The sequence below is a fragment of the Cnephaeus nilssonii genome (assembly GCF_951640355.1).
Source record: "Cnephaeus nilssonii genome assembly, chromosome: 1".
Lineage (NCBI taxonomy): Eukaryota > Metazoa > Chordata > Mammalia > Chiroptera > Vespertilionidae > Cnephaeus > Cnephaeus nilssonii.
Genome location: NC_137072.1, coordinates 92,134,371 through 92,160,490, shown reverse-complemented (window position 1 = coordinate 92,160,490; position 26,120 = coordinate 92,134,371). Strand labels below are relative to the sequence as shown.

The 26,120-nt window shown below is 44.8% G+C and overlaps 1 protein-coding gene across 3 annotated transcripts in view; it reads right to left on the bottom strand.

Moving 5' to 3' along the window:
- Window positions 1–2,140, bottom strand: part of BEND4 (BEN domain containing 4) — a 49,396-nt gene extending 47,256 nt beyond the window's left edge. Inside the window, exons 1-2 of one of the 3 annotated variants that reach the window (XR_013813617.1) lie at window positions 1,395–2,140; window positions 522–1,225 (exon numbers count right to left, since the gene is read on the bottom strand). Coding sequence is in view for 2 of the 3 variants with exons in the window: in XM_079773414.1 (XP_079629540.1) it covers window positions 522–987 (466 nt within the window). In the remaining variant the exon portion in view is untranslated. The remainder of the gene's footprint in view (window positions 1–521; window positions 1,226–1,394) is intronic. The other 2 variants (XM_079773414.1, XM_079773413.1) reach the window with 2 other exon arrangements.
- Window positions 2,141–26,120: the final 23,980 nt, after the last annotated feature.

Sequence of the window (26,120 nt, the reverse complement as noted above, 5' to 3'; positions counted from 1 at the left end):
CGAAGGGAAGAAGTGGAAGGAAAAATATCGCGGCAGCGGAGGCTAGGAAGGGAGGGCGTCCCCCCCAGATCGCCGGAGCAGCTCAAGATTCTCCGGGAGCGGCCGCGGCTGTCACCCTCGGGTGTCCGGTCTCCACTCCGGGCTGCGGCCTCGGCGGCCACGGCTGCCTCCCGCGTCCCCGCCCCATCCCCGCCGCCGCCGCCCGGCCACCCGGGCATTTGCCGGGCGCCACGCCGGACCCGAGCGGCGGAGCCACCTGTTAGGAGGCGCGCGCCGTCGGAAGCCCGGGATTCGGCGGCGGCGGCAGCGCTGCGGAGCCCCCCAGAACTTGCTGCCCGCGCGGGGAGGCCTCCGGGGTGCGCTCGGACGCCGCGCCTCTTAGCTGGGTGTTCACCCCCCACCCCTCCTGCCCCGCCTGCCGGGCCCGCGGCGCGGGAGGGTAGTCCGCCGTCCCCCTTCCCCGGCGCCCACCCCTCCCCCCGGCCTGAGCGGGAAGGAAAGTTGCGCGGAAGAGTTGGTACCTGCGCTGAGCTCCAGGCTCGCACCGTCACTGCCGGCGCTGCTGCTGCCCGCGGCGGCCGCCGGACCCGAGCCGTACCGGACGACGGCGGCGAAAGACGAAGATGAGGAGGCGGCGGGGGCGGCGGGAGTCCTCAGGTGGCCCTGGGAGGCGGCGGAAGGCGATGACGAAGAGGGGGCGGCGGCGGCGGCGGCCGCCCGGCCGGGCCCCGGGGGGTAGGTGCTCTGCGCCGGGAACGGCGGCGGCGGCGGCGGCTCGCTGCTGCTGATGGAGCCGGCGGCGCGCGTCGCGAAGGGCGGCGGGGGCGGCCGGACGTGCGGCAGCTCCACCAGGGTGGGTCTCTCGTAGCGCTTGGCCAGCGCCGGTCTCTTGCCCGGGAACGTCTTGAGGACGCTGTAGGGGCTGCGCTGCTTGTAGATTTTGGGGGCGCTGGGCCCCTCCTCCGCTGGCTGCAGGTCTTCCTCCATGCTGCGCCTCGGGGCCGGTCCCCGGCCGCACGCCCCCTCCCCGCCCGGCGCCGGGCTCCGAGGGTGCCTCCGCCGCCCGTCCGCCGGCGCGGCCCGAGCGCGCGCGTGCGGGAGGGTGTGTGTCTGTGCCGTGGCCGCCGCCGCCGTCACTGCCGCCTGTCGCTAAGCCTGGCATCGCTGAGCCCCCGCGCGGGGGGCTGCCGCCCGAGAGCTGATTGACAGGCCGCCTCGCCAATGCCTGGAGGGAGAAAGGAAGTCAAGAGCAAGTGTTTAGGGTAATAGCTGCTAATGATAATGGGGGAGGGGCGGGGCCTGGCGCCGCCGCCGCCGCCGCCGCCCGCGGGGTGCGCCTTCGACGGGGTGGGGGAAGGGGAATGGGGACAGTGGGGGGACCCCCCGAGGGCGACCTGGTGACCGGGAGGTTTCAGCCTAGGTGAGACTTCGGAGTCCCAGATGTAGAGTCGAGGCTTGGGCTGCTGGCGGCGTCCAGTTTCGGGAAGTAGCTCCTGGCACCCCTACACACACACTACCCCAAACTCCTGGCGTTGCTCGGCGAGGCTGGCGGTAGTTGGGACAGACGGGGCGGGGTGGCTAGAGTGCGTGCGTGCGTGCGCGCCTTGCAAAGGGATTCCAGCCAGTTCCCCAGATCGGGAATTAGCCCCCCTCCCCCCAGCCTTGCGCATGTTGAAGGGCTTGACCCGGGTTGCTGCGCCTTGTTTGCGCGCCCAGGGTTCTGCCCACACCCAGCAAGGGGCCTTGGAGTTCATGCTGGTCATAAGAGTGCACAGGGCGTTGCATTTGCACATGATTTCGTTAGTTTTCTGTAGGGGCCCAGAGAGCGCACAGCAGAATCATTTCCCCCATTCTACAGATGAGAAAACCGAGGCTCCTCAAGGAAGAAGCTCAAAGCCACACAAGTGCATCTAGATCGTTTGAATTCACATCCTCACTTCTTTCCGTAGCAGATAGACTCTCTGTGCAATTGAGGGTAAAATATGACCTGACACTTCCCTTTGGGATGGTGATCAGATACTTTCAAATGTTATTTGATATACAGGGTGTCCACCCGCCCCCAAATGTATACACACTTTAACCGCTGATAGCTCTCAATTTTGAAAATGAAATGTATTTTAATAAAACACTACCTTTATAATTATTCCCAAAGTGTGTGTGTGTATGTGTATGTGTATGTGTATGTGTATATGTATATGTATATGTATATGTATATGTATATGTATATGTATATGTATATATGTGCTTGTAGGGCCAAGCTGGCCGGAGAGCTCTCACTCTGCATTGAGCAGGCAGTTCCTCTCTGCATCTGGGCCACCAGGCCACGGTTTCTGGAGGACACCAATGAGAGAAGAGCTTCTGTGGTTTGGAGGGGGGGTCCCATGGCATTAGAGATGTCTCCCAGCCACTTTTTAGAGCAAATCCCCCTTCCCCTAGGCCAACTTCAATATCAGCATACCCTCTTCCAGGTTTGTTTTCCCATTCTTCAATCTCTTTTCTCCAGGTTGGAATGACCCTCTCCTTGATGAATGACCCTCATCTTTCCACTGGGAAGTTATGTTGGTTTTCATAGCTTTCCTTTTAGTCTTGGGGAATGACCCATTTTTCTCTTTCTGGGGGTTCAGGTCTTTGGCTTCTCATCTCCCGCAGCTCCTCCCTTGTTTCGAAGCCTTCTCTCTCTTTCCTGATTCAGCTTCTGTGTTCCTCCACCCTGGATAGTCTCCCTTTCTCCTGCAGCCTCAGACCGTGCTGTGCTTCCTACCCAACCTCCATTTATTAGAGATGAAATAAATAATGCCATAAATAAAAGTATTTGGGAGTCCAGGAACTGTCAGGGCTGATTAGGGCATAGAGGACATTTTCTTTCTCATTATGCAAAAGCATTTCATGGGGAAATAAAAGAGGTTTCATTGTAACTCATGCATGTCATATTTCAAGGAATTCAAGATATTAATCATATTTAACATTATTTGCAACGTTTCTCCCTGGCTTCTGAAATCTGCTAAATGAGGACACGTGGATCACTGGGAAAAAGGGAGACAAGCATGAGAGGGACAGTTAAAAAATAATGAAATGCTGGTGAAAGACAGGGAGAGAGAATGAGATGCCAGGAAGATGTTTCTTAGGCACATAAGTGAGAAATGGGGGAGCTGCTTCTGAGATGCTAGACAGCTGAAATTGAATGATATACCGGAGGAAATAAATGATAACAAACCTCCCCACACTCTTCTTTCTGTAAAGCAGTTCTGAATTTTGCATTGAAATGTTTCCCTCCCACTTTACTCCCAGATAATTTGCCAGTAAGTCCAGGCTTTTGAAAAGAAATCGGGGTAGTGGCAGTGTGTGTGTGTGTGTGGGGGGGGGGGGGGGGGTAGAATTCTTACTGAAGAAGTAATTTCCTATCCCCAGAGCTTCCTCTTTTGCTTATGCATTTTTAATTTGTATCATCTTCATCACTTAAATCACCGTAAGAGACTGGGAATAATACTTCTGTTGTTATATTTTTCCAACTGAAAGGACCTGCCATCCTGTATATCAAAAAGTGGTTGTTTCTATAAAACTAAATGCTGAAATTAGTGATTTCGCTTTTAAAAAAAAGTGTGGGGGGTGGGAGAGTGGGTGGAGGGCTCCTAAAGGGAAAAAATATAATAAATTTAAAAATGATCAGCTTTCAGATCCTCTTGCTAGCAGTTACCTATGTCTGGGCCCATAGAAAAATGAAGTGCTTGATATTCACTCTTTAGAAAAGAAAATGGGTATTTATTCCAAGTGTGGAGTTGAACTCAATTAAAAAAATGTAACTGATTTACTAATTCCTGCCTGGGGTTGTACTTAGTTGAATATTGTACATAAATGCTATGTATTGAAATGTTTATAAAATCACTGGTAGCACTTTGTAAGCTTACAGTCTAAATAAGTGATTTTCAACCCTTTTCATGGCATACATAAACTACCAAAATTCTGCAGCACACCAAAAAGTATATTTTTTGCCGATCTAACAAAAAAATATAGGTATAATTTTGACTCATTCACACCGGATGGCTATTGTGTGGGCTGTTGTCATTTTTTAAATTGGACAATCTAAGGGAAAAGAAGTCAGTACCCCTGACTAAACAGTCAGGTATTGCATATTTTAAAAAGACTGGTTGAAAATCGCTGGGCCACATGATCAGATGGTGACTTTACTGATAGCTTCTCTTTAGGGTCTCATAGGGGCTGGTAGGATAGCAATTGCACTCGTGCTTTAAATCCTTGTAGATATTTACTCTGTATTTCAGAAAAAACATAGATAGTAAACTTTTAAAAGGGAAGTGGCTATTTATGGACGGGGTGATTTTTTGATTGGCAGCATGTCAATTTCTTGAGCCATCCAGAATATGGCTTTTAAATAATGTCAGCCATGGGAAATGCTTTTTATTGCACCAATTTCAATGATATTTAATGAGCTTCTGATTGACTGTTTGATCTCTCAATGTTTTGTGCTACTTTTAATTCATTTCATAAAATAAGGAAAAAAGTAATTGGAATAAAATTTTGTGACAAGATAATGACCTTCCACTTTGAAATTAAATGTCTGATTAGCTTCAACATTTTAATGCTGAGATGATACTGCAGCAGGAACAGGGGGTGCACATTCTGTCATTTGGTGGAAAATGACTGGGGAATGCTCCTTTGCGTTTCTCAGTGCATAGCAGAAAGGGGTGGTGGCCATAAAATCATAGGTTGATAGTGCAAGAAGGAACCTTAACAGTCTTTTCGTCGTGTGACTGAGCTTATGCCTACAGCTTTTCTATGACCCTGTCAGATGCTTAGAAACCTCCAGTGACGGGCACCTCGCTACTTCCAGAAGCATCATTTACTCAGGGAGTTATTCAACAGATATTTATTCACTGTCTACCATATGCTAGGTACCTTTCTAAGCACTGGGGGTATAATGGAACCAGATTCCCAAATCCTACTATTATGGAATTGGGGTGGGCAGATAATAAACAAACTAGTAACTAACTGAACACTATTAATATACAGGTGCCCCCCAAAAAACTGTATACACACTGTAACAGCTGATAGCTCAATTTTGAAAATGAAATGTATTTTAATAAACACTACCTTTATAATAATCCAAAATGTGCATATACATTTTGGGACACCCTATATTTATATAATATATAATAAATATATTATTATAATTTATAAGAACTATGATGCAGTATACTTATATAATAAATATTATAATATATGACATATACTACATAAGACTGCTATTATTTCAAGTAGAAATAACTGATGAAGAAATAGGGTGGGGATGTTACTTTTGAAAGAGTAGTTTGGGAAGATCTCACTGAGGTGGCACAATTGAGCTGAGAGTTACTTATGCTTATGAAGAAAAGCCGTCCATGAGATGAGCAGCCCAGGCTGAGAGAGAGCAGGTGTGGGAGCCATGAGCAGGAACAAGCTTGATGTTCTCAGGGCTGAGAGAAGGGTGAATGGTCAGCGTGTCCTGGCCAGGGGCAGAGTGGAGGAGATGAGGCCCGAGGGGCAGGCTGGGGCCAGGCCGTGCAGGGCCTTGTACACCCGGGGAAATGTTTGGGATTTATTCTAAATCCAACGGGAAGCTTGTAACACTGAGGAGTGAAATGACCAATTTATGTTCTCAAAAGATAATTTTCAGAAAAGGTACAATCATGGCTCTTATACAGACATAGAAATGAACAGATTTTGAAAATGTTATTTAACTTGTTCCATGTCCTCATATTATTCAAAGGGGAAGTCAAAAAAGCACAAATTGATATGAAATAAAGGAATGTTCACTTGAATGCATATATGTTTTTTGCATGTGTAAACAGGTTTTTTCACGGGGATTGTGGGTGAAAGGGGGAAGGGAATCCCTAACAGACAGAAAGTCGGCATGTTTATCAGTTACCTATCTAAACTTTCAAAGTTGTAAAAATAGTTCAAAGGAAGGAGTAGAATCAGATAACTGGGCACCGTATGCTGTATGTAGACAATGCATACTTTTCCAGTGAAACAATTTATTTTCTACAATGCTTTCTTTAAACAACACTTTTTATTTAGAAACTATAGGCCTGGTGCACGAAATTCGTGCATGGGGGGTGTCCCTCAGCCCAGCCTGCACCCTCTCCAATCTGGGATCCCTCGAGGGATTTCAGGCGACCCGGCTGATCAAGGGAAGGCACCAGCCCCATTACCCCTCTGCTGCAGCCACTGCCAGCCACTGCAGCCGCCAAGGTGTTTTCATCAACACGGACTCTAGTCCCTTCACTGTGAAATAATGACAACTTTCTTTAGGCATTTTCAAGATGTGTCTTTCATAGGATATGACATTTCTTTTTTTTTTTTTTTTATCCTCACCTGAGGATATGTTTCCATTGATTTTTAGAGAGTGTGGAAGAGAGAGGGAGAGACAGAGAGAAACATCAATGTGAGAGGGACACTTTGATTGGTTGCCTCCTGCATGAGCCCTGACCATGGGCGCCCGGCTGGGGGCGTTGATGAGGGGAAAAGATGAGGGGAGGGGGCCCTGTTGTGTAGAATTTGCATGTTCCCCATCTCTGTGTCGGTTTTCTCGGGGTACTCCTTGTCTTCCCACATCCTAAAGACGTGCACATGAGGTTAACTTGAGTGTCTGCATTGTTTCAGTCTGAGTGTGTGTGTGTGTGTGTGTGTGTGTGTGTGTGAGAGAGAGAGAGAGAGAGAGAGAGAGAGAGAGAGAGGAGAGAGAGAGAGAGAGAGAGAGAGAGAGAGAGAGAGAGAGAGACCTTGTAATAGAAGGGCATCCTGTCCAGGGTGTGTGCCAGCCTTGCTCCCTGAGCTGCTGGGGGCGGCTCCAGCCATTTGCAACCCTGAACTGGAATAAGTGGGGTGGAAAATAATGGTTTTACTTGTTTTTATCTTTCTTAAATATGTGTATAGCTTACATTTATCTTAATGTTTAATATTAGAAGTGTTTTGGTTCTTTATTTAGAAGTTTGATGATGCTTTTGTGACCAGAAATAGTCTACAGTCGTTCTCGTCTATATTAGTCTATGGTAGAATTGGTTTCCTTGTACATCATTTTGCTTAAAGTCACAGTTTCCAAGGACCTATCCATGTGGTACTCCCTTCTCCTTTCCTATCTGGCACGTGTCACCATCTGTCATGCTGTACATTGTACTTGTTTATTGTTTGTTTGACTAGAATTTACATTTCTTTTTGTTTGTTTGTTAATCCTCACCCAAGGATATGTTTCCATTGATTTTTTTTTGAGAGAGAGTGAAAGGGAGAGACAGAAAGAGAGAGAGAAACATTGATGTGAGAGAGATATATCTATTGGTTGTAGGCTTGATCCCAGGCTGAGGATCAAGCCTGCAACCAAGGTACATGCCCTTGACCGGAATTGAACTTGAGACTCTTCAGTCCACAAGCCAATGCTCTATCCACTGAGCCAAACCGGCTAGGGCAGAATGTACATTACTGAGGGCAGGGATTTTTGTCTGTTCTGTACCCTATGAGTCCTCAGCATTTCGAATAGTGCCTGGGGAAGAGTAAAGGCTAACAAACGTTTGTTGAAAGCATGAATGATTTTAGGAGGCTCTAGTAGATCACAGTAGAACTGGGCCTGCTTAGACCAGTGTAGCTATAGCGACAATGGAAGAAAGTAGACATTATGTAGAATGTATTCAAGAGGCGGTCCATTCCATTTCCCCTTCGGTCCAGTCCATTTTATACAGCTCTCAACAGTGGAAAGATTTTCCTTGCCTTAAACCCAAATTGGCTTCTTTGCTTCCCAACTCTTGACCCTTGCAGCTATTCAGAAGAAGTTTAATCCCCTTCCCCAGCCTCTTTTTAGAATAAATCTACAAGTTTTTTCTTCCCTTCCAGCGATGGTTTCTAGAACATTTTTGGAATGGATACATCCTTTCAAAGAGTAGAAAAGGACAGTCATCTTTTATTAATTACTATTTATCTCACTAATAGGGTTCTATATTCATTAGAACTCTTTTAATAGCACGTGACAGTAACACAGCACAAATGAATTAAGCATAAAGGTGCTTATAGCTCACAGGACCCTGAAGACTAGAAGTGTATCTGGTGTAGAGCAGCTATGGAGTCTCATGGTGTTATTAGGAATCCACCTTTCTCCATTTCTTGTCACCAATTTTCATTGTATTCATTCATTCTCTGGCAGGCTCTTCCTTTGTGGTACTCACCTGGCCACCAGCAGTTTGCCACCTCTGTCAAAATGGAATACCTCTTTCCTATCAGCTCCAGTAAAAGCACTAGAATTGACCATCATTGACTAATTGGCTCTTGATAATGGATTAGTTTATTTGTTCATTGACCCTTCCAGTGTTATGATGTTGGGACTGTTTCCCTTAAAGCTAAAAGAACTTTAAAAAAATACATTTTTATTGATTTTAGAGAGGAAGGGAGGGGAAGAGAGAGATAGAAACATCAATGATGAGAGAGAATCATTCATTGGCTGTCTCCTGCATGCCTCACACTGAGGATTGAGTCTGCAACTCAGGTATGTGCCCTGACCGGAAATTGAACCATGACCTCCTGGTTCATAGGTCGATACTCAAGCACTGAGCCACACCAGCTGGGCAACCCTAAAAGAACTTTAAAAAAAAGGAATTGAAGAAAATTGAACTCACATCAAGAAATAGTCTTTGTCAAGCTTAGTAAACTTAATATTTTATTCTCTATTTTTTAATTTTCTTCACTTTACTTTTCTTATTTTTTTTCCTTTCCTTCAAGTTCTAAAAGAATATTTCTCCCATAGAGCTGAAAGCATCTTAGACAGAATATGCTTTAGATGTTTATGAGAATAAAGTTGAATATAAAGTTGGAGGGGGGAAATAATTCAGAGAAAGTTGAGGAAATGTAGTAACAAGTCAAACTGTGGGTGATTCCGTTTCTAAGAAGAGTATGCAGTCTCCACCAGCAGGATCAATTTTCATTCTGCCCTCAATAATTTTTTCTCTATGAGCATTATATTGCAATAGGAAATGATCAGTCCATAATGTTAATTAGTGGCTAAGCCATCATTTTATTGCATAGAACCACTGGAGGACCAGCTTCCACGGAGAAGGTTCTGAATTGAGCCAGTGAAACACAATCTTAAATATTGGCAACTTGAGATTTTGTAAGATCACATACTATATGCTTTATTGGAATTTTTACAAATTAATCCACCCTATAGGTACCCAACCGAGAAAGCAACTGGATTTGTCTGGTGCCTGGAGGATTTCATGGTTTGCTAACAAAGCTTCTGTGAATACCCATTTTTGAAAACCAATAGACATGTTTTTGCTGCAAGAATTGTGACAATTTTCTAACTGCTATAATGTCTAGGCAGCTGGGCTTTTTGGGTTTTGTTTTCTAGGCTAGGAAGAGGAAAGTTTTGTTATTTTTCTCTTTTTTGTATTTAAAAAGCAGCTGGTGATAAATTTCATGTGTTGCATGATGATCAGCAGTGACCCTTTAACTTGTTCAGGTTATTCAAACTTTTGGGTCTTCTCCCCAACACTACAGACAAGCATCAAAGGTAAATGATTAATGAATCACAGACTTTTCTGTAAGGGTCTGTGTTAGTTTCCTAGAGCTGTTATAACAAAATATGGCAAACTGGGTGGTTTACAGCACAGAAATTTATTGTCTCGTGGTTCTGGTGGCTAGAAGTCAGAGATCAATATGTCAGCCAGATTGGTTCCTTCTGAGGGCTGTGAGGAAGCATCTGTTTCATGACTCTCCCCAGGCTTCTGGTGGTTGGTTTGCTGGAAATCTCTGGGGTTCCTTGGCTTATAGAAGTATCATCCCCACCTCTGCCTTCATCTTCACATGGTGTTCTCCCTGTGTACCTGCCTGTGTGTCCAAATTTTTCTTTGTGGTACTTTCTTACTGTAGCCCTAGCAAACTGATACATAGGACATATAGGTAGGTTAGATAACTTCTATTAACCAAAATGTATTATGTCATAAAGGTCAAGTATTTGATATTTTGAAAACAAGTCTGCCAAAATTGTATGGATTAGTATATATAGACAGAGACTTAAATGCACACAACAGATAGACACTCTTGGGCACACACAGTGGGTTCTCATGAGGCTACAGACCACAAGGCCAATTTGTAAGTGATGTTAAGAACAGGGACTTTAGATAATTGACATCACACCCTTGGAGATATCCAATATGCTTTAATGAATTCAAGCATAGCCCAGGAAATGCTGAAGGAAAGTTACATAAGGGTAACACCTCCATGCCATCTCCAGCCCCCCCCCCCCCCCCAAATTATGGTCAGACAACAAGTTATTCTGGTTGAATCAAACATAAAAGTCACTTAAAATGTGGATAAGTGTATTTTTAGCCAGCCAATCTCAATCTTTGCTGACTTAACCTTGGCTGGGTGAAGTTTGGAAAATGTTGATACCCACGTCCTTCCCCAGACCAGCGTAAACAGAATCTCTGGGAGAAACCAAGATGGCGGCATCGGTAAACACCTTAAATTGCTGCCTCGCACAACCACTTCAAAACTACAACTAAAAGACAAAATGGACATCATCCAGAACCACAGGAAGGCTGGCTGAGTGGAAATTCTATAACTAGAAGAAAAGAGAAAAGCACACTGAGAATCAGAGGACATGCAGAAGTAAAGTGTAGAGGTACAGAGGCGCGCGCGCATGCGGAAAGGGCTGGCAACTGAGTACGCTGTTGTCTTTTTCAATCGGGAGGGAGACATAAGCTCCCAACTGCTCTGAACTCCAGTTCTGGGCGAGACTCTGGGGACCCAGACTTATACGGGAAGAAACTGGACTATCTGGCATCGGGTGGAACTCGAGGGCAGCTTTCTCTCAGAGGTGCTTGCATATGAATGGCCTGGACCTTTGCAATCTAAAATTACCTAACAAACTGCAGCTGGGTCAGAGAGCCCCAGAACTTCCAAAAGAAGGCCCAAGGCCCCACGGCAGCTTGCATTGCTTCACAGCTGGGCCTAATCTGGGCACCTCCAAACCCCAAACAAAGAAGAGGAATCTGAAGATCTTTCCATAGCTCCTGCTGGATGGCTTCAAGCAAAGGTGAAATTAGCACCTCCTTGGAGATCCAAGAGCCAGTGTACCCAGTGGTCAGAGTGGGACCATCCAGATTACAACTCCTGACATCAATAAGGGACACACTCAGAGGGCAGACTCAGTGAGTACCAAAGCCCCACTGAAGCAAGTCTTGCCCCATTAGGGTGTCTCCAGCACAGAAGTTCTCCCATCGTAGACACAGCTGATCATTACAGCCAATTGGCCTGGAGGTCAATTCCTCCCAGTGATACCAACAACAATCAAGGCTTAACTACAACAAGACTGTGCACACAGCCCACAAAAGGGTGCACCAAGAGTGTCCACCTCAGGTAATTGGGGAGGCTGAGCCACTGGGCCCTATAGGACACCTAGCACACAAAGCCATTCTATCAACACAGGGAAGCAGCCAAAATGAGGAGACAAAGAAACAGGTCACAAATGACAGAAATGGAGGAAAGCAAACTACTGGATATAGAGTTCAAAACCACGGTTATAAGGTTTTTCAAGAATCTTCTAGAAACCTCTGAGAAATTTAGTGAGACCCTTGAGAATATGAAAAAGGACCAACTAGAAATTAAGTATACACTGACTGAAATAAAGAATAATATACAGAGATCCAACAGCAGACTAGAGGATTGCAAGAATCAAGTCAAAAATTTGAAATATGAAGAAGCAAAAAACGCCCAACCGGAAAAGCAAAAAGAAAAAAGAATCCAAAAATATGAAGATAGTGTAAGGAGCCTCTGGGACATCTTCAAGCGTACCAACATCCAAATTATGGGGGTGCCAGAAGAAGAGAGAGAGCAAGATACTGAAAACCTATTTGAAGAAATAATGACAGAAAATTTCCCCCACCTGGTGAAAGAAATAGACTTACAAGTCCAGGAAGCGCAGAGAACCCCAAACAAAGGGAATCCAAAGAGGACCACACCAAGACACATCATAATTAATGATGTGAAGAGCAAAAGACAAAGAGAGAATATTAAAATCAGCAAGAGGAAAACAGTTAGTTACCTACAAGCGAGTACCCATACTATTGTCAGCTGATTTCTCAACAGAAACTATGCAGGCCAGATGGGAATGGCAAGAAATATTCAAAGTGATGAATAGCAAGAACCTACAACCAAGATTACTCTACTCACCAAAGCTATCATTCAGAACTGAAGGTCAGACAAAGAGCTTCACGGATAAGAAAAAGCTAAAGGAGTTCATCACTGCCAAACCAGTATTATACGAAATGCTGAAAGGTATTCTTTAAGAAGAGGAAGAAGAAGAAAAAGGTAAAGATAAAAACTATGAACAACAAATACATATCTATCAACAAGTGAATCTAAAAATCAAGTGAATAAAAAATCCGATGAACAGAATAAACTGGTGAATATAATAGATTCAGGGGCATAGAAAGGGAGTGGACTGACAATTCTCAGGGGTGTGGGGGGTGCGGGAAGAGACTGGACAAAAATCTTACACCTATGGATGAGGACAGTGGGGAGGCGGGTAAGGGCAGAGGGTGGGGTGGGAACCAGGTGGAGGGGAGCTATGGGGGGAAAAACGAACAACTATAATAATCTGAACAATAAAGATTTATTTAAAAAAAAAGAAAACAATCTCTGGGGTGAGAACTTTCATTGGTGTTTTTAAATCTCTGGGTGATCTGAATATATAGCTCTCTTGAACACCACTGCTTGAAGTAATGGCAGTGTGACTGGAATAAACACATCATGGTATCAAGGTAACCACTTGGAAGAGCAGTCCACTTTGGGATGTCTGAGCATTTTGCTGTTTATGAGCAAAATAGGGTATCTCCCAGTCTCCTCAAAGACAGACTAAGTTACTACATCCGCTTGAAGTCCAGGCTAAGTGAGGAGTGAAAGAGAAAGAAATGGATTGAATGCAGAAGATAATGGAGACTAGCAAGATGACAAGTTTGTTGTGTATAAAACTCAGTCTTTTGTGAGAGGGAAATACCTTCAGCTCAGGTGGACACCTGCTGTGAGTGGTCAAGGCAGCGATTTAAACTTCTATATGTTGCAAGAGACAGAAATCCAACTCAAACCAGGTTAAGTACAAAGGGAAATTTATTCGCTCATTCAACTCAGAAGGTTGCTAAGGTATCTCGTAGGAAGGAAAAAGGACTGCAAGAATTAGAGAAAAGGGGGCTCACTGGTTCCAGGATTTTCTCTGTCCATCTAACTCTCCTCTCTCCATGTTGGAGGAAAGATGGCCGGTAGACACAAAGTGTCGTCTTCCCAGCTTAAAATCCACAATAGACAGACAGCTGTCCTGTGCTATCCTTGGACCAATTTGTTGTTGTTGTTGTTGTTGTTGTTGTTGTTGTTGTTGTTAATCCTCACCCGAGGACATTTTCCCATCGATTTTTAGAGATAGTGGAAGGGGGAGAGAGAAACATCGATGTGAGAGAGAGACATCCATTGGTTGCCTCGTGCACGCACCCCGACCAGGGCTGAGGATCTAGCTTGCAACCGAGGTACATGCCCTTGACCGGAATTGAATCTTGGACCCTTCAGTCAGCAGGCTGGTGCTCTATCCCCTGAGCCAAACCCTAGGACCTTGGACCAATCTTTATTGCTTGGGAGAGAGCGTGCTGTTATGAGCGAGGCCTGGGTCACAGGGCCACCCACTGGTACCACATGGGGGAGTGGTTCCCTAAGGAAAGGATGCTAGGTAGACAGAGGCAACTGCTCTCTACTGCATCTTGGAGCATGAACTAGCAAGCTTCTCTTTCAACCTTTAACAAAAACCACTGTGGGATAAACATGGTCCTTATACAAAGAAAAAGCCTTTGGAATTGTAAGGGAAAAATGAAATGGCAAAGGAAGACATTGTTGAATGTCAAAAGCAAGGGTCAGATGGTTTTATGCTTTGCTATCTCTTTTCTAGTTGGTGAAAGTTAAGAGGATTGATCTGGACATGTTTGTTCATAGACAGATACACCTATTCAAACTGGACTTACTCTGGACACATTCTGCTCTGGAAAGCAAGTACTGTATTTTCTGTAACGCGTATGACAACGTCTGTTACTTGGGCTATTTTCCCTTTAATGAAAGAGCCTAGTGGTTTTGTGTGTTTTTTCTCCAAGTGGGACTCCAGGCTTCATAAGAAAGGTCACCCACAAATTCGGAAGATATAAACAGACACATGGGTGTGAGTCCTGCCTTGTGGAGCCTCCATCTTGAACCTGTGGGAGCAATGTGGTTTCAGCCTTCGAAACTATCACAGGTGTTCTGGGTGTGAGCCCTGCTTTGGGGAGCTCAAATATAGATTTCTTTTTCTTCAAGTATACGTTTGTTTTTCTATGGAGTGAAGTTGAAAGAGAACCTATTTTTTTCAATCAAAGCATGTAAGCTGCTCTATGTCCCCAAGTGTCTCACTTTCGCCAGTAGAAGGGTAGCATGAGTGCTATTCTGAATTAAAGTCTGAGTGGCACAGTGTGGAATTATGCAGTTGGAGGCTGTGCTAACTAACCGTTATCTGTGTGTCTGAGAAGCAGGAGAGCATAGAAGTTAGGAGTGTGAGCTCTGGAGCCAGTCCCGTGGGTTTTATGTTGGCCATTCCACTTCACAGCTATGTGTCCTTGCACTAGTTGCTTAACTCTCAGTACTTGGTTTCCCCATCTATCGAATGGGATAAGAATAGTGCCCACTTGGCAGCATTGTTCTGAGGGTGAAAGAAATTAACACGTGCCACACAGACAGAACCTGGTGCACGAAAAGCACTCCATAACGTTTAACTCTTACCATTGTCTTCCTCGTCTTTAGATAATTAAATGAAATCCTTTGTGTGTATCTTAATCCCAAGTGAACAGTGGCCCAGGAGCGGGATCCTTAGCTTAGGCTCCTCTCCCGGCCTCACTGTAAGCCACGTGAAGAGCACAGACCTTGGAACCAGCAGCCCTGGACCCAAATGTAGGCTCCACCACTTATTGGCTCTGAGATGGTGGACACGTGGTACTGGTACCATTGTAATGAACTGCTTTCCCTTTTCTGGGTCAGACCAAAAAGGCCCACAGTTCCTCATGGGGGAAATCTTAGGATATTTACCTTAATTTAATTTAGATTAAGTTTGGTGGACATAAGGGCTTCAGACAGGCGTGACGCATCTGCCACAAAGGAAGCCACTCTTCCAACCTAACCGGGGACACTGTAAGTTAGTCTTTCCATTTATCACCTGGGTGTTTACCTCTCACTAGACCTTTAGTTGTTATGAGTCTCCTCACTTTTGAATTATGCTTTTTTGACTTTCTTCTCAAGTTGGTCATTTCCAGACTACAACAAGGATGCCGGCTTGTCCACCGCATCATTCCCCTGGACATCACCCATATCACCTCCCAGGAACACAAGACTGACCTGGACTGTGCAGAATCCCTCTTCCCTACATGCGACTCCTTTTCCTTTTTGCATCCCCTTCCTCTTCTAGACAGGGAGAACCTCCAAACCTTGGAATAGGCAGATCTACGCCCTTCTGACAGCTTGAAGCAGTTACAAGTAGACAGAGACCTTCTTCTCTTTCTCCTTTGTAAGATTACAAGAGGTTCCTTTTGTCTCAGGAGGGAATAATTAACCCAGTTATGAGTAACTGGAAAGAAACAAAAGGGAAGACCAAATATTATGGGCATGCCCAGTAAAATCTGAGTGAGCTAGAGAAGGTACTTGTCTGTCAGTCACACCTGGGAGCAGGTCATTGGCCAGAGTAGGTGTGGCCACTGTAAGGGTGGGAAAATTTGAGATACTTAAGCTCCTAAACAAAGGAGTTCACTCTCTTGCCTCCTGTGCTCTAGTATGCTTGACTCCTGGCATGCAGGGGCTCTCATGCTCTTGCATTCGCCTGCATGGCCCACAGTCTTGTGGATGCCATGCAATGACTGATGGACCACAATTAGCCTAATGCTAAACTGGACCCAATTCCACCATGGAAAGGAAACTTTGGACACTGGCTTTGCTTCGAGCTCTACTAAATCTCTAGCCGCATATCTTCCAGGACTGGATTAAAGGAATTGGGACTCTGGAAACCCAAGGATATAATTCCATGCAAATAAAGCGTTCTACAACATCTCATCATCTCATGAAGGCGTCCAGAAATTCTTATTCCAGTAGTACCCCAAGTACCCCACTCCCACTAGCAACAGAGAAAGGCCATCCACACATTTCTCTAAAAACAGTACAATCCTGAGGCCCATTGGGAAACCAAGATAATGACACGACCTCACATCTCTGCTGAGTGGGCCGATCAAAGAGACCATGTTTACCAGCTGCCCCAGGCGCAGCGTCCATGAGCAGCCATCGGCTCAGTTACACTCAGCCTCTCTTTTCTCCCCCCACTGGTAATGTTTCAATAGACGGAAGACACCCTAAAATGCATTGTGATTTGTTTTTAATAATCTCCCATTTTGTACCTTCTTGCTTTCAAGTTTTTGCTATTCTGGATTTCAGAAAATAGTTCAGTTGCCAGAATTGGTTGGATAAGCTACTTTTAAAGTTCGTCAAGTGATACAAGTTCTGTTTTGCAGAGTAGTCCTAGCAATTTTCCTTTCACAGAACCATCCTATAAGAGCGTTTTGACAAAAGAGGAGGATTTATAAAATCCACATTATGAGAACTCTTACTATCCATACCCAGGAAAGTCCTTAAGCCATATACATCTCTTCCCTTCCCTTCCTCTTGATTTATCAGAACATCAAGATGAATCAAGACATTGATTGTCATCAAATAATCTAACATGGAGGTATCCAAAGATAGGACATTTTAGTTATTTATTATTACCCACTTCAATAGTGAATTCCTTTCTTGGGCTACTGGCTTAGTGGTATCTGGTGGCCTCATGTTTTAACTTTAACTATTTAAACTCAGTTCAATAGCTCATGTTTATGGATAAATGAGCAAAACAGTAAAGATCAAAAGCAAAAAATAAAATTACTATGGAATTTAATATGTCAGAAAGCAGAGTCTGGTAAATGTTAGGGAAGTGTGTCTGTTCAGAAAGAAAGGCCCGCACTTATGATGATGCGGCTAACAAGGAAATGAGATTGACACAGCAATTCTCTGTTTTCGTTGTCCCCTGAGGTTAGAGATTATGCAGCGCATGTTTCTGCTTTTAGCTTCTTTGGTAATTCCTTTGGTGAGAGACTACACTCTGCATATTTGTCAAGGTTGCACTCCTGTTAGGTCCTGAGTATTTGAGGTAACACATTAAACACTGTTCTCATAGGAGCTTTGAGCTCCATCCCTCCCCACCCCAGCTGCCCCACAATGCCCCCTTCCCATGGCTAATTTATTTATGCTCAGTAACCAGGGAATTCCACAGAGGTAACGTGAGTCTATCTCAACAATTGTTGCTGTGAGAAATGTTGAAATGGTTGGCCTGATGACAAAATGTTTACATTCTCTATTTGATGTGTCATTGTAATCCTGAGGCCTTTTAACACCAATTGAAGGTAGACTAAGAACAGGAAACTGTAAGAGATCAACATGGATTTGAATGAAAGATAAACTAATTAGGCTTCTTTTATGACAAAGAAACCTCGGTTTGGATCCAGTGCCTCTTTGATAATAGTTATTGTAGCTGAATGCTTGGGTAGAAGTGTCATCAATAAACCCAACTCAGGCCATTGAAGGAGCAAAGGGCTATGTTGACTGACTTCCTGGGAAGGTTACAGGGGTAACAGAGTCACTATGTGTGCCACGCCAGCACAGCCAAGGGTTCGGCGAGCCTGAGGGAGGGCTGGTGAAGGATAAAGAAAAAGACAGACAAAGAGAATAAGCTGGGTCTAGGTGGATCTTCTGTGCCTGGCTGAGGCCACAGAACAGATCCAGACTGCAAAGCTGATGCTTTATTTATAGTCAGGGGTAAACAAGGTAATTTACAATGTTCTTGTAAGTTTCACTTGTTTTGGCAGCACTTGCTGCCCCTCCCACAGCCCATTAGCTACCCAGGAAAGATCTAGGGAGCAGTTACAAGATCAAGCTTAATTATGCTTAGAGGGCTGTGCCCTCCAAGCTGGGACTTGTTTGTGACTTTGCCAGCAGGTCAGTCCGAGGCTTAACCCTATAACTGCTTCCTACAACTATGGAAGTCAAGGCTGTGGCGACTGGAACTAAGTTCTCAGTGCTGGCAGGACTTCTTCCTTCCCACCCACTCTTTATCCCTGCTTCCATCAGTTTCTCTTTGTGTTGTCCTCATTCTCTCCTACTGAAGATCCACACTGTCTACCTGTCAGAGCACACAGCCACCCTCCATCTCAGCGGAGTACCCCGCAAAGAGAGCTTCTTTCATTCAGTGCTTGTATAGAAATCCCAGGCTAGACTCCACTTTGAGACATATGCCCACCTCTTGGGCCAATCAGTCTCTGTTGCCAAAGGATGGATATTGTGATTGGTTGATCGGGGTGTGATGCTTACCTCCATAGCCAGAAGCGAGAGTGTGTTCCCAGGGGAAGAGGGATGAGGTAGTTTTCACTGTGTTATCGGTGGAAGTTGGGTTCTTGGAGTACCGCTGGAATAGGCATTTCTGGAGGCCCCCAAGGGGAGGGTGAGATATAGTGGAAAGCTTTATTTCCATGGAATTACATCTGTTCAGTAAAGCTAAAATCAGAGCCAGTGTCCAGAGTTTTCTGTCCATGTTGGAGCTGGGTTCAGTACAGCATTAGGCTATAGTCCATTAGTCCATAATGTGTGGGGTCCACATGGCGATGGGCCATGAGGGCGAGTGCAAGGGAGCCCCACAAACCAGAGTCACACAAGCCAAGAGTCCCAAGAGAAACAAGAGAGCTGGTTCCTTTGTTCGGGGGATTAAATATCCCAATTTCCCAGTACTTGCTGTGGCCACGCCCATTCTGGCCAACCATCTCTTTTCCCAGATGTGACTGACAGTAAGCACCTTCCCTAGTCATCCCAAATTTATTGGGCTTTCTTCTATCTTTTCTTTTGTTCAGTCCCCTGGGGAGTGTAAAGTTGTAGCTTCCTGGGAGAAGCTGTCCAAATGACATACCTATAATGGCTGGCTTCTCCCTTTTCTACTTTCCTGTTATTAATAATTAGGTTAATTTCAACAGTATCCATTGGAGTTACCAGGGAATTCTATGATACCAGTCCATGCCTTGACTGCCTTATATACATATCATACAGTCACAAGAATGTATTCATTTATCTTAACTGTCCCATATTTAGCCAAAACACATTCACATACTTCCTATGAGAGAAACTCCCTATGCAGACGGCTTTCACAGGAGGTGGGGGCAAGGAGTCGGGTGCTGGCCCTGCCTGGGCACAGCCTGGTGCCGGAACTTCCCCATGTCAGGTGACCTCCAGGTTCTTGATCCGTGCAGGAAAAATTTCAAGACCCGAGTCCAGGTGAAAGAGAGAACAAAGCAAGTTTTATTCAGAGAGAAAGGAAGAGGCCAGTGCGTGGGCGCTACTATGAAAGAAATGAAAACTACGCATCTGAGTGGACGTGGGCCATCTCAGAATGAGTTGTGCGCATGGTCAGTTCTTGGGGATTTTATGTGTTTCCAAGGGGGAGGGTTGTCCCAAGCTTCGTGGTGCCAAGTCCTGACTCTGCCTTCTGGTTGGGAGGTGGGTCTTGTTCCTAATATGGTCGTTCCTGAAGTGCCATGGCGTTTGTCCCCCTGTCTCGTGGTGCCCATTTTCATTGAAGTGATGGTATAATGAGTGTTGGGATTGTTCTCTGGTTAGTTTCACCTCTCTCTCGGATTAGTCTGGATCTAATTGGTGTTTGTTATCAACCTTCCTGACTATGGTGATTTAAGCCATCTGCTCTAGGCATCTTCAACTGGGGAGGATAGGGTCTTGTGATTTATTAGCTGGCTGTTAATTGCTCAGCTGGTCTGATCATTTGTTTAGTCATTTGTCTGTTTCCTCATTCCACCTGCCAGGGAATTTTCCTAGTTTCTTACTAACCTGCCTCAAAATAACCTAATGTCATGTCCAGTTATTACATGTAGTTGTAAGGGTAGCATTTCTGGGCAATGACTTTCCTCTAGGTCAAGTTCATGTGTTCTTTAAAGACTGGCAACCTATAACTAATCATCTCCAAAATACCTGGCATGTAATAATGGAGGCAGGAGAAGATGAATGCAGTAAAAACTCCCAGTTAGAAAAAAGGGAAAACGGAAAGCAAAATGCAGCAAGCACCGATCCTTAGACGTTTCCCTACATTGCTAGACAAGTTGGCGGATGGAGAGGAGCTCTTTGGGAGTTCAAGTCTTAATCTTCTTTGGGGGCTTCAGGTCAAATACATCCTGCACTTGTGCTGCTGCCGGCACAGTGATGCTGTTTAAACAAGCAAAGTTGGGTCAAGTCATTTCTCTGCTCAGACCCGCAGTGGTTTCCCCTGTCACTCAGGCCAAAGCCCACACAAGGCCTGCAAAGGCCCTTATTATCCATATCCCCCTTATCCCTGCTCTCGGGTCTCACCCTCCTGCGCTCACCCCACTCCATCCACACCAGCCTTGCTTTTTCTGGGGCACGTGAGGAGCAGCCCCATTTCAGGGTCTTTCTGCTTGCTGTTCCCTCTGCCTGGAACTCGCTTGCCTCTGGATCCACAGTGACTTGCTCCTCAAGCTTCTTTAAATCTTGGGTCAGATTTCCAGTGTGAGTTAGCACATCCCTGAGTGAGATATCAAAATCTCACCTTCTCAGCGAGACCCGTGCTTCCCCCACACTCACTCACTCCCTGACTTCTCTCCAAAGACTGTGTCACTCATGCCTCTTCCTGCTTCCTTCCTTTGTTGATGGTCTACCTCTCCTCACTAGGATGTGAACCCCATGGAGGCAGAGAGTTTTATTCACTACAGTCTCCCCAGCATCTAAAACAGTGCCTGGCTCAGTAAGCATTTGGCAAATGAATGAACTGAAAGCAGTTTCCTCAGAGGCTGAATGATCATCATCTAGAACTCCTCCTTTTTACCAATACAGATGTCCACTCATTAATGGAATAGCTATCTTTTTGTAAGTTGGCTATAAAATCAAATCTGTTTGCCTCTTGATTTCCATTACAGAATTAAAGATGCATTTCTATGGGGGGAAAATATCTCCCAGGAGATTAAACAAGGATTAGGAAGACTTCCAAGCCTTTGACATTCCAGGCGTCATTGTCATGCTATGCTACTTGCTGCTTTGGCAACTCATCACTTCTTGCTCCTTTGTAACATTTGCAGCCCGTAGTGGTGACTCTAATGCTGTGTCTCTCTCTCCGAAAAGGGAATTTTTTTAAATGCCAGAATGCCCTCACTCTATACTCATAATGTTCTGGACTATCTTCTCTTTTCCTTCTCTTTATGCCTAAAGTGTAATGATATTATCCAAAGGTTACTAAGCACACCACCTTACTGATACCAACGAAGTCCCAACGGCATCAATTTAGATTTCCTGTCCTTACTCTCATTTGCAGTGCAGAGTCATTTCCAGAACCAAACCCTTTACTTAAGCTGTGGGACTTCGTGTTCTCTAGGTGTGTTTTAAAAGTGGTCCATAGCCTTGTGCTTTGGTAGGCTGAATCTGCCCATGGAAATCCCCTAAGAGGACATACATATTAGGAAAATCCCTGGATACTGAGGTGCAGAAGAAGAAGAAAAAAAAGCCATTGGGGTAGCAAGAATTTCAGTATTGAGAACTTGGACCTCAGGCCTGGCTGCTGTGGCTTGATGATAAGCACAGTTAATGTCCTATTCACAGGAACAAACTGTTTTCTGGTAATGGACATGAGTTTTCTGGAAGGGGGGGGGGGGTTAGAAGCAAGAAGCCAAGGACCCCTCCCCCACTTTGTGTGGAGATCTTTGGATCTGGTGGGTTGTTCACGCATCAGCATCATGGACTACAACCCTTGGTGGACACCAGAAATAAACATCCAACAATAGCCTTTGTTTCTGTCATTCTCATATCCTGTTCGATATTCCATGCAGCTTTGAGGAAAAATAATTGGTATTCATGAGATTCATTTCCATCAGTCACAAACCCATCCTGGATCTAAGAACAAAACACAGAATGTGGATGTCCAAACAGCCTGTACTTTTGGGTGCTGATGGCTGTGACACCTTCAGTGTTTCTTTTTTATGCCATTTTTGAACAGAGTGCCCATATTTGTCTATAGAATAGTATTTACTTACGCATCACGGAAGTTTAAAACTGCCTCGTGAACCATGCGTAGGCATCTCATTCGTTCATTCAATCAGCACATTTGTTGAGCACCTACTATATATCAGGTGTTATTTTATGAACTGGTGGTGAACAAAACAAATTTCCTATCTGAATGAGCTCAAATTTAGTTGAGAGACAGAGGCAATACATAAGTATATACATCCATAGAGAAATATGCCAATAATGTAAGTGCTAAGAAGAAAGAAATGACTGGATTGAGAGCAATACAGGTGGGAAAGTATCACTTTGTACAGACAGCCAAGGAGATCTCTCTGAGGAGATAACCTTTAGCAGCGACCTGTGGTTTTGTGGGGGAACAGCATTTTGTACAGAGGGAACAGCAAATGCAAAGGAGGTGAGGAGCAAGTGTGCTTGGCTTGTTCCAGGAATAGCAAAGATAGCAGTGGTAGTGAAGTGGACATTGAGACGGTGGTAGTAGTGGGATAGTGGTGGGTAGGAAGCAAAATGTTTTAGGACATAAATGACTGAGACGTGGTCAGAGACCAGAACAAGCCAGGCAAGCGATGGACTGCAGGTCTTAATCTCTGTGCGAGGAGCAGCCGTTGGAGGGTCTTGAGCGTCATCTATGACGTGATCTGACTTGTGCTTTGGCAGAGACCGTGGTTGCTGGGCTGGAGTGGTGGTTCCTAGAAGGGCTCCTCACCTCCCACCTCCCTTCAGCCAGGGCGACCCCGCCTTGATCTGTCTTACACATCTGGCTTCTGGATAGATCTTTGTGTGTGTATTTAAAGAAAGGTTGTTACGGTTTTAAAAACTTCTGCCCTAACCGGTTTGGCTCAGAGGATAGAGCGTCCGCCTGCGGACTGAAGGGTCCCAGGTTTGATTCTGGTCAAGGGCATGTACCTTGGCTGCGGGCACATCCCCAGTAGGGGGTGTGCAGGAGGCAGCTGATCGATGTGTCTCTCTCCTCGATGTTTCTAACTCTCTATCCCTCTCCCTTCCTCTCTGTTAAAAAAAATAATAAAATAAAATAAAATAAAATATATTAAAAAAACTAATAAAATAAAATATATTAAAAAAACTTCTAAAACTTATTGTCTTATATTGTCTAGATATTTATAAAAATGAGTGGCAAGTGGCAAAGTGAAAGTGATAGCAAACGAGTATCTCATACATGTTACCTCATTAAGACAAAGAGGGAACCACCCTGCAGGCAGGTGGCCGTCGTTCTTAACCTCAGCTGGACCACCCGCTTTTCAGCCGGTTGAGTCATTCCTTGGTGTTAACTACAAAGGAAATGGCAAAATTAAAGGCGAGGATAATATAGGGAATTTAGGATACTTTTTAGTTGCGTGGGCATAGAAGTCTGTCCAAAATGGGTGGATTGTTCACATCCATCTTTAGGAACATGCACTGCAAATTAATGTTACTTTTAATAAAACTTGTTGGTTTTGCTTTGTATTACATTGTGCATGGGGGGAAAAATCTGTTTGAATTTAAAAAAATTGATATTGTAGGAAATTTTCATGAATTTTTAAATTCATTACCCTGGAGAGGTATTGCCTTATTAAATTGTTGCCTGGCATTTATTGAGTGACCACACTGTGTTAGGGCCTGCATTTTTGATATGATTGATTTAAAAAGGCAAATCCTTTAAAACTCAAAACCGAGGTATGTCATTCCGTATAGGAGGCCTGCTTCCTGCGAGGCTCTGTGTTGAATGACCATTTTTTACGCATTAACTCTTTTAATCTCCACTCAACACTCGGCATGAATGTGTCCATGTTACAGATAAGGAAACTGAATCGCAGAAAATAAAGCTATTGACCCGGCAGCATTAGTGAAGGAGTGGTAGAGGGGAGCTGGGGAGGTGGGCCTGTCGGCCTCGAGGCCGGCTCTTCGCTGCTGAGCGGAGCCATCTCCCAGGGTGGGCAGGTGGTGTTTCTGGAAGGCTCTAGATCAAATCTAGATCTGGGTGGCAGAGAGAGAAATGCACATCCTGCGAGCCTTCTGTGAAACTTGTCTTCATTGGAGCCCATCATCCAATGAAGACACATAGACACTTGCTCCTCATGCTCTGAGTTATGGAACTTTAACTTATCTGCCCTTTTGTGTTCTTTTGGGAATAGATATTTATGGTTTGAAATAGAGTTTTAAAATTACCTAATGAAAATCTCAGAACTTTGATATCCATAAAATTATCTATACTAATAAAAGGGTAATATGCTAATTAGACCAGGAGACCTTCTGGACGTCCTTCTGGACAAAGCCATGGTGGCAGGGCTGAGGCAGAGGCGGTTAGGGGCAATCAGGACAGGAGGGGAGGGCAGTTGGGGGTGATCAGGCAAGCAGGAGAGGCAGTTGGGGGCGAGCAGGCTGGCAGGGGGGGGCAGTTGGGGGCGAGAAGACTGGCAAGGGGGGGCAGTTGGGGGCGAGAAGGCCAGCATGGGGGGGCAGTTAGGGGCAAACAGGCTGTCAGGCAGAGTGGTTAGGGGCAATCAGGCAGGCAGGCAGGTGAGCTCTCCTAACAGTGGTCCCGGATTGCAAGAGGGATGTCTGGTGGGATCGGGCCTAAACTGGCAGTCAGAGATCCCCCAAGGAGTCCCAGATTGGAGAGGGTACAGGCTGGGCTGAGGGACACCCCCCTCCCCATGCATGAATTTCATGCACTGGGCCACTAGTATGTATATATATATATATATATATGTTTTAATCCTTACCCGAGGATATTTTTCCATTGATTTTAGGAGAGTGGGAGAGGAAAAGACAGAGAGAAACATCAATGTGAGAGAAACACATTCGTTGCTTCCTGCACATGCTCTGACCAGGACCCCAGGTCAGGGAGGAGCCTGCACTGAGGTACATGCCCTTGACCAGAATTGAACCCTTTGGTCCACAGGCCGACACTCTATCCACTGAGCCAAACTGGCCAGGGCTCCATGAAATAATATTGATGGTTCTTGTCAACAAGCTGTATCCCTGGATGTCAGTCCCTCATACTGAGATATGTTGGTTAAACCTCAAAAAATTGAGACACCTAGGAATATCGGTCCTTAGGATATTCACCACTCTAATAAATTTATTCCGTGGTCGTGAAAACATAAAGGCCTTGTCTGTATTATTTGAGCTTTACAATATAAAAAAGAAAAGAAAATGAAATTGATTACAAGTTAGATGTTGACACTAAGGGGGAAGGAACTGACATAATTTATATGAATATGCTTAGGTCATAATGCGTTCATTAAAGGCTGATGGAATCTGAATTTCTTCTGCTGGAGAAAATCTGACGGAGGCGGGACTGAAGTAGCCCTAGAGTCACCTCATCTTCAGCGTCCTCTTTCCCCTTCTCCTTCTCTATCTCTGTTGCCCTCCCTTCATCTGAAAGAAAAATGTACTAGGCTAACCAACAATATTTCAAAAGAGTAGGATAAAACATGGGAGCCTAGCCCAGCAGATTTAAAGACAGATTGTAAGTGTACAAATATTGAAACAAGTGCTTGGCCAGGAATCAAGCAGCAGATGATGAATCGGAGAAGGTCAAGAAACAGACTCACTTCCAGTTCAGTAAAGGAAAACAGAATCAATGAGGACGCGACTGGATGGATTATTTAAAAATAATTTTTGTAATTTTCTAATTTCTTAGGAAAGAGAATGGCCAAGTATTTTCTCACTGCTTACATCAAAAGAAGTTCCATTTGGAGAAGATTTTAATGTAAAAACAAACCTCCATAAAATATTAGAAAGACAAGAAGTAGTTTAGGTGGTAAAGGGCTTTTCAAGCATAACTCTAAAGCAGAAACAAGAATAGTTGATTGATTTCATTAAATTTTAACTAAGCACCAATTGAAAAGCATATAAACTAGAACCAAAATGTGCAGTCATATAAAAGTTAATATCTTTACTATACTGAGAGCCCTTAT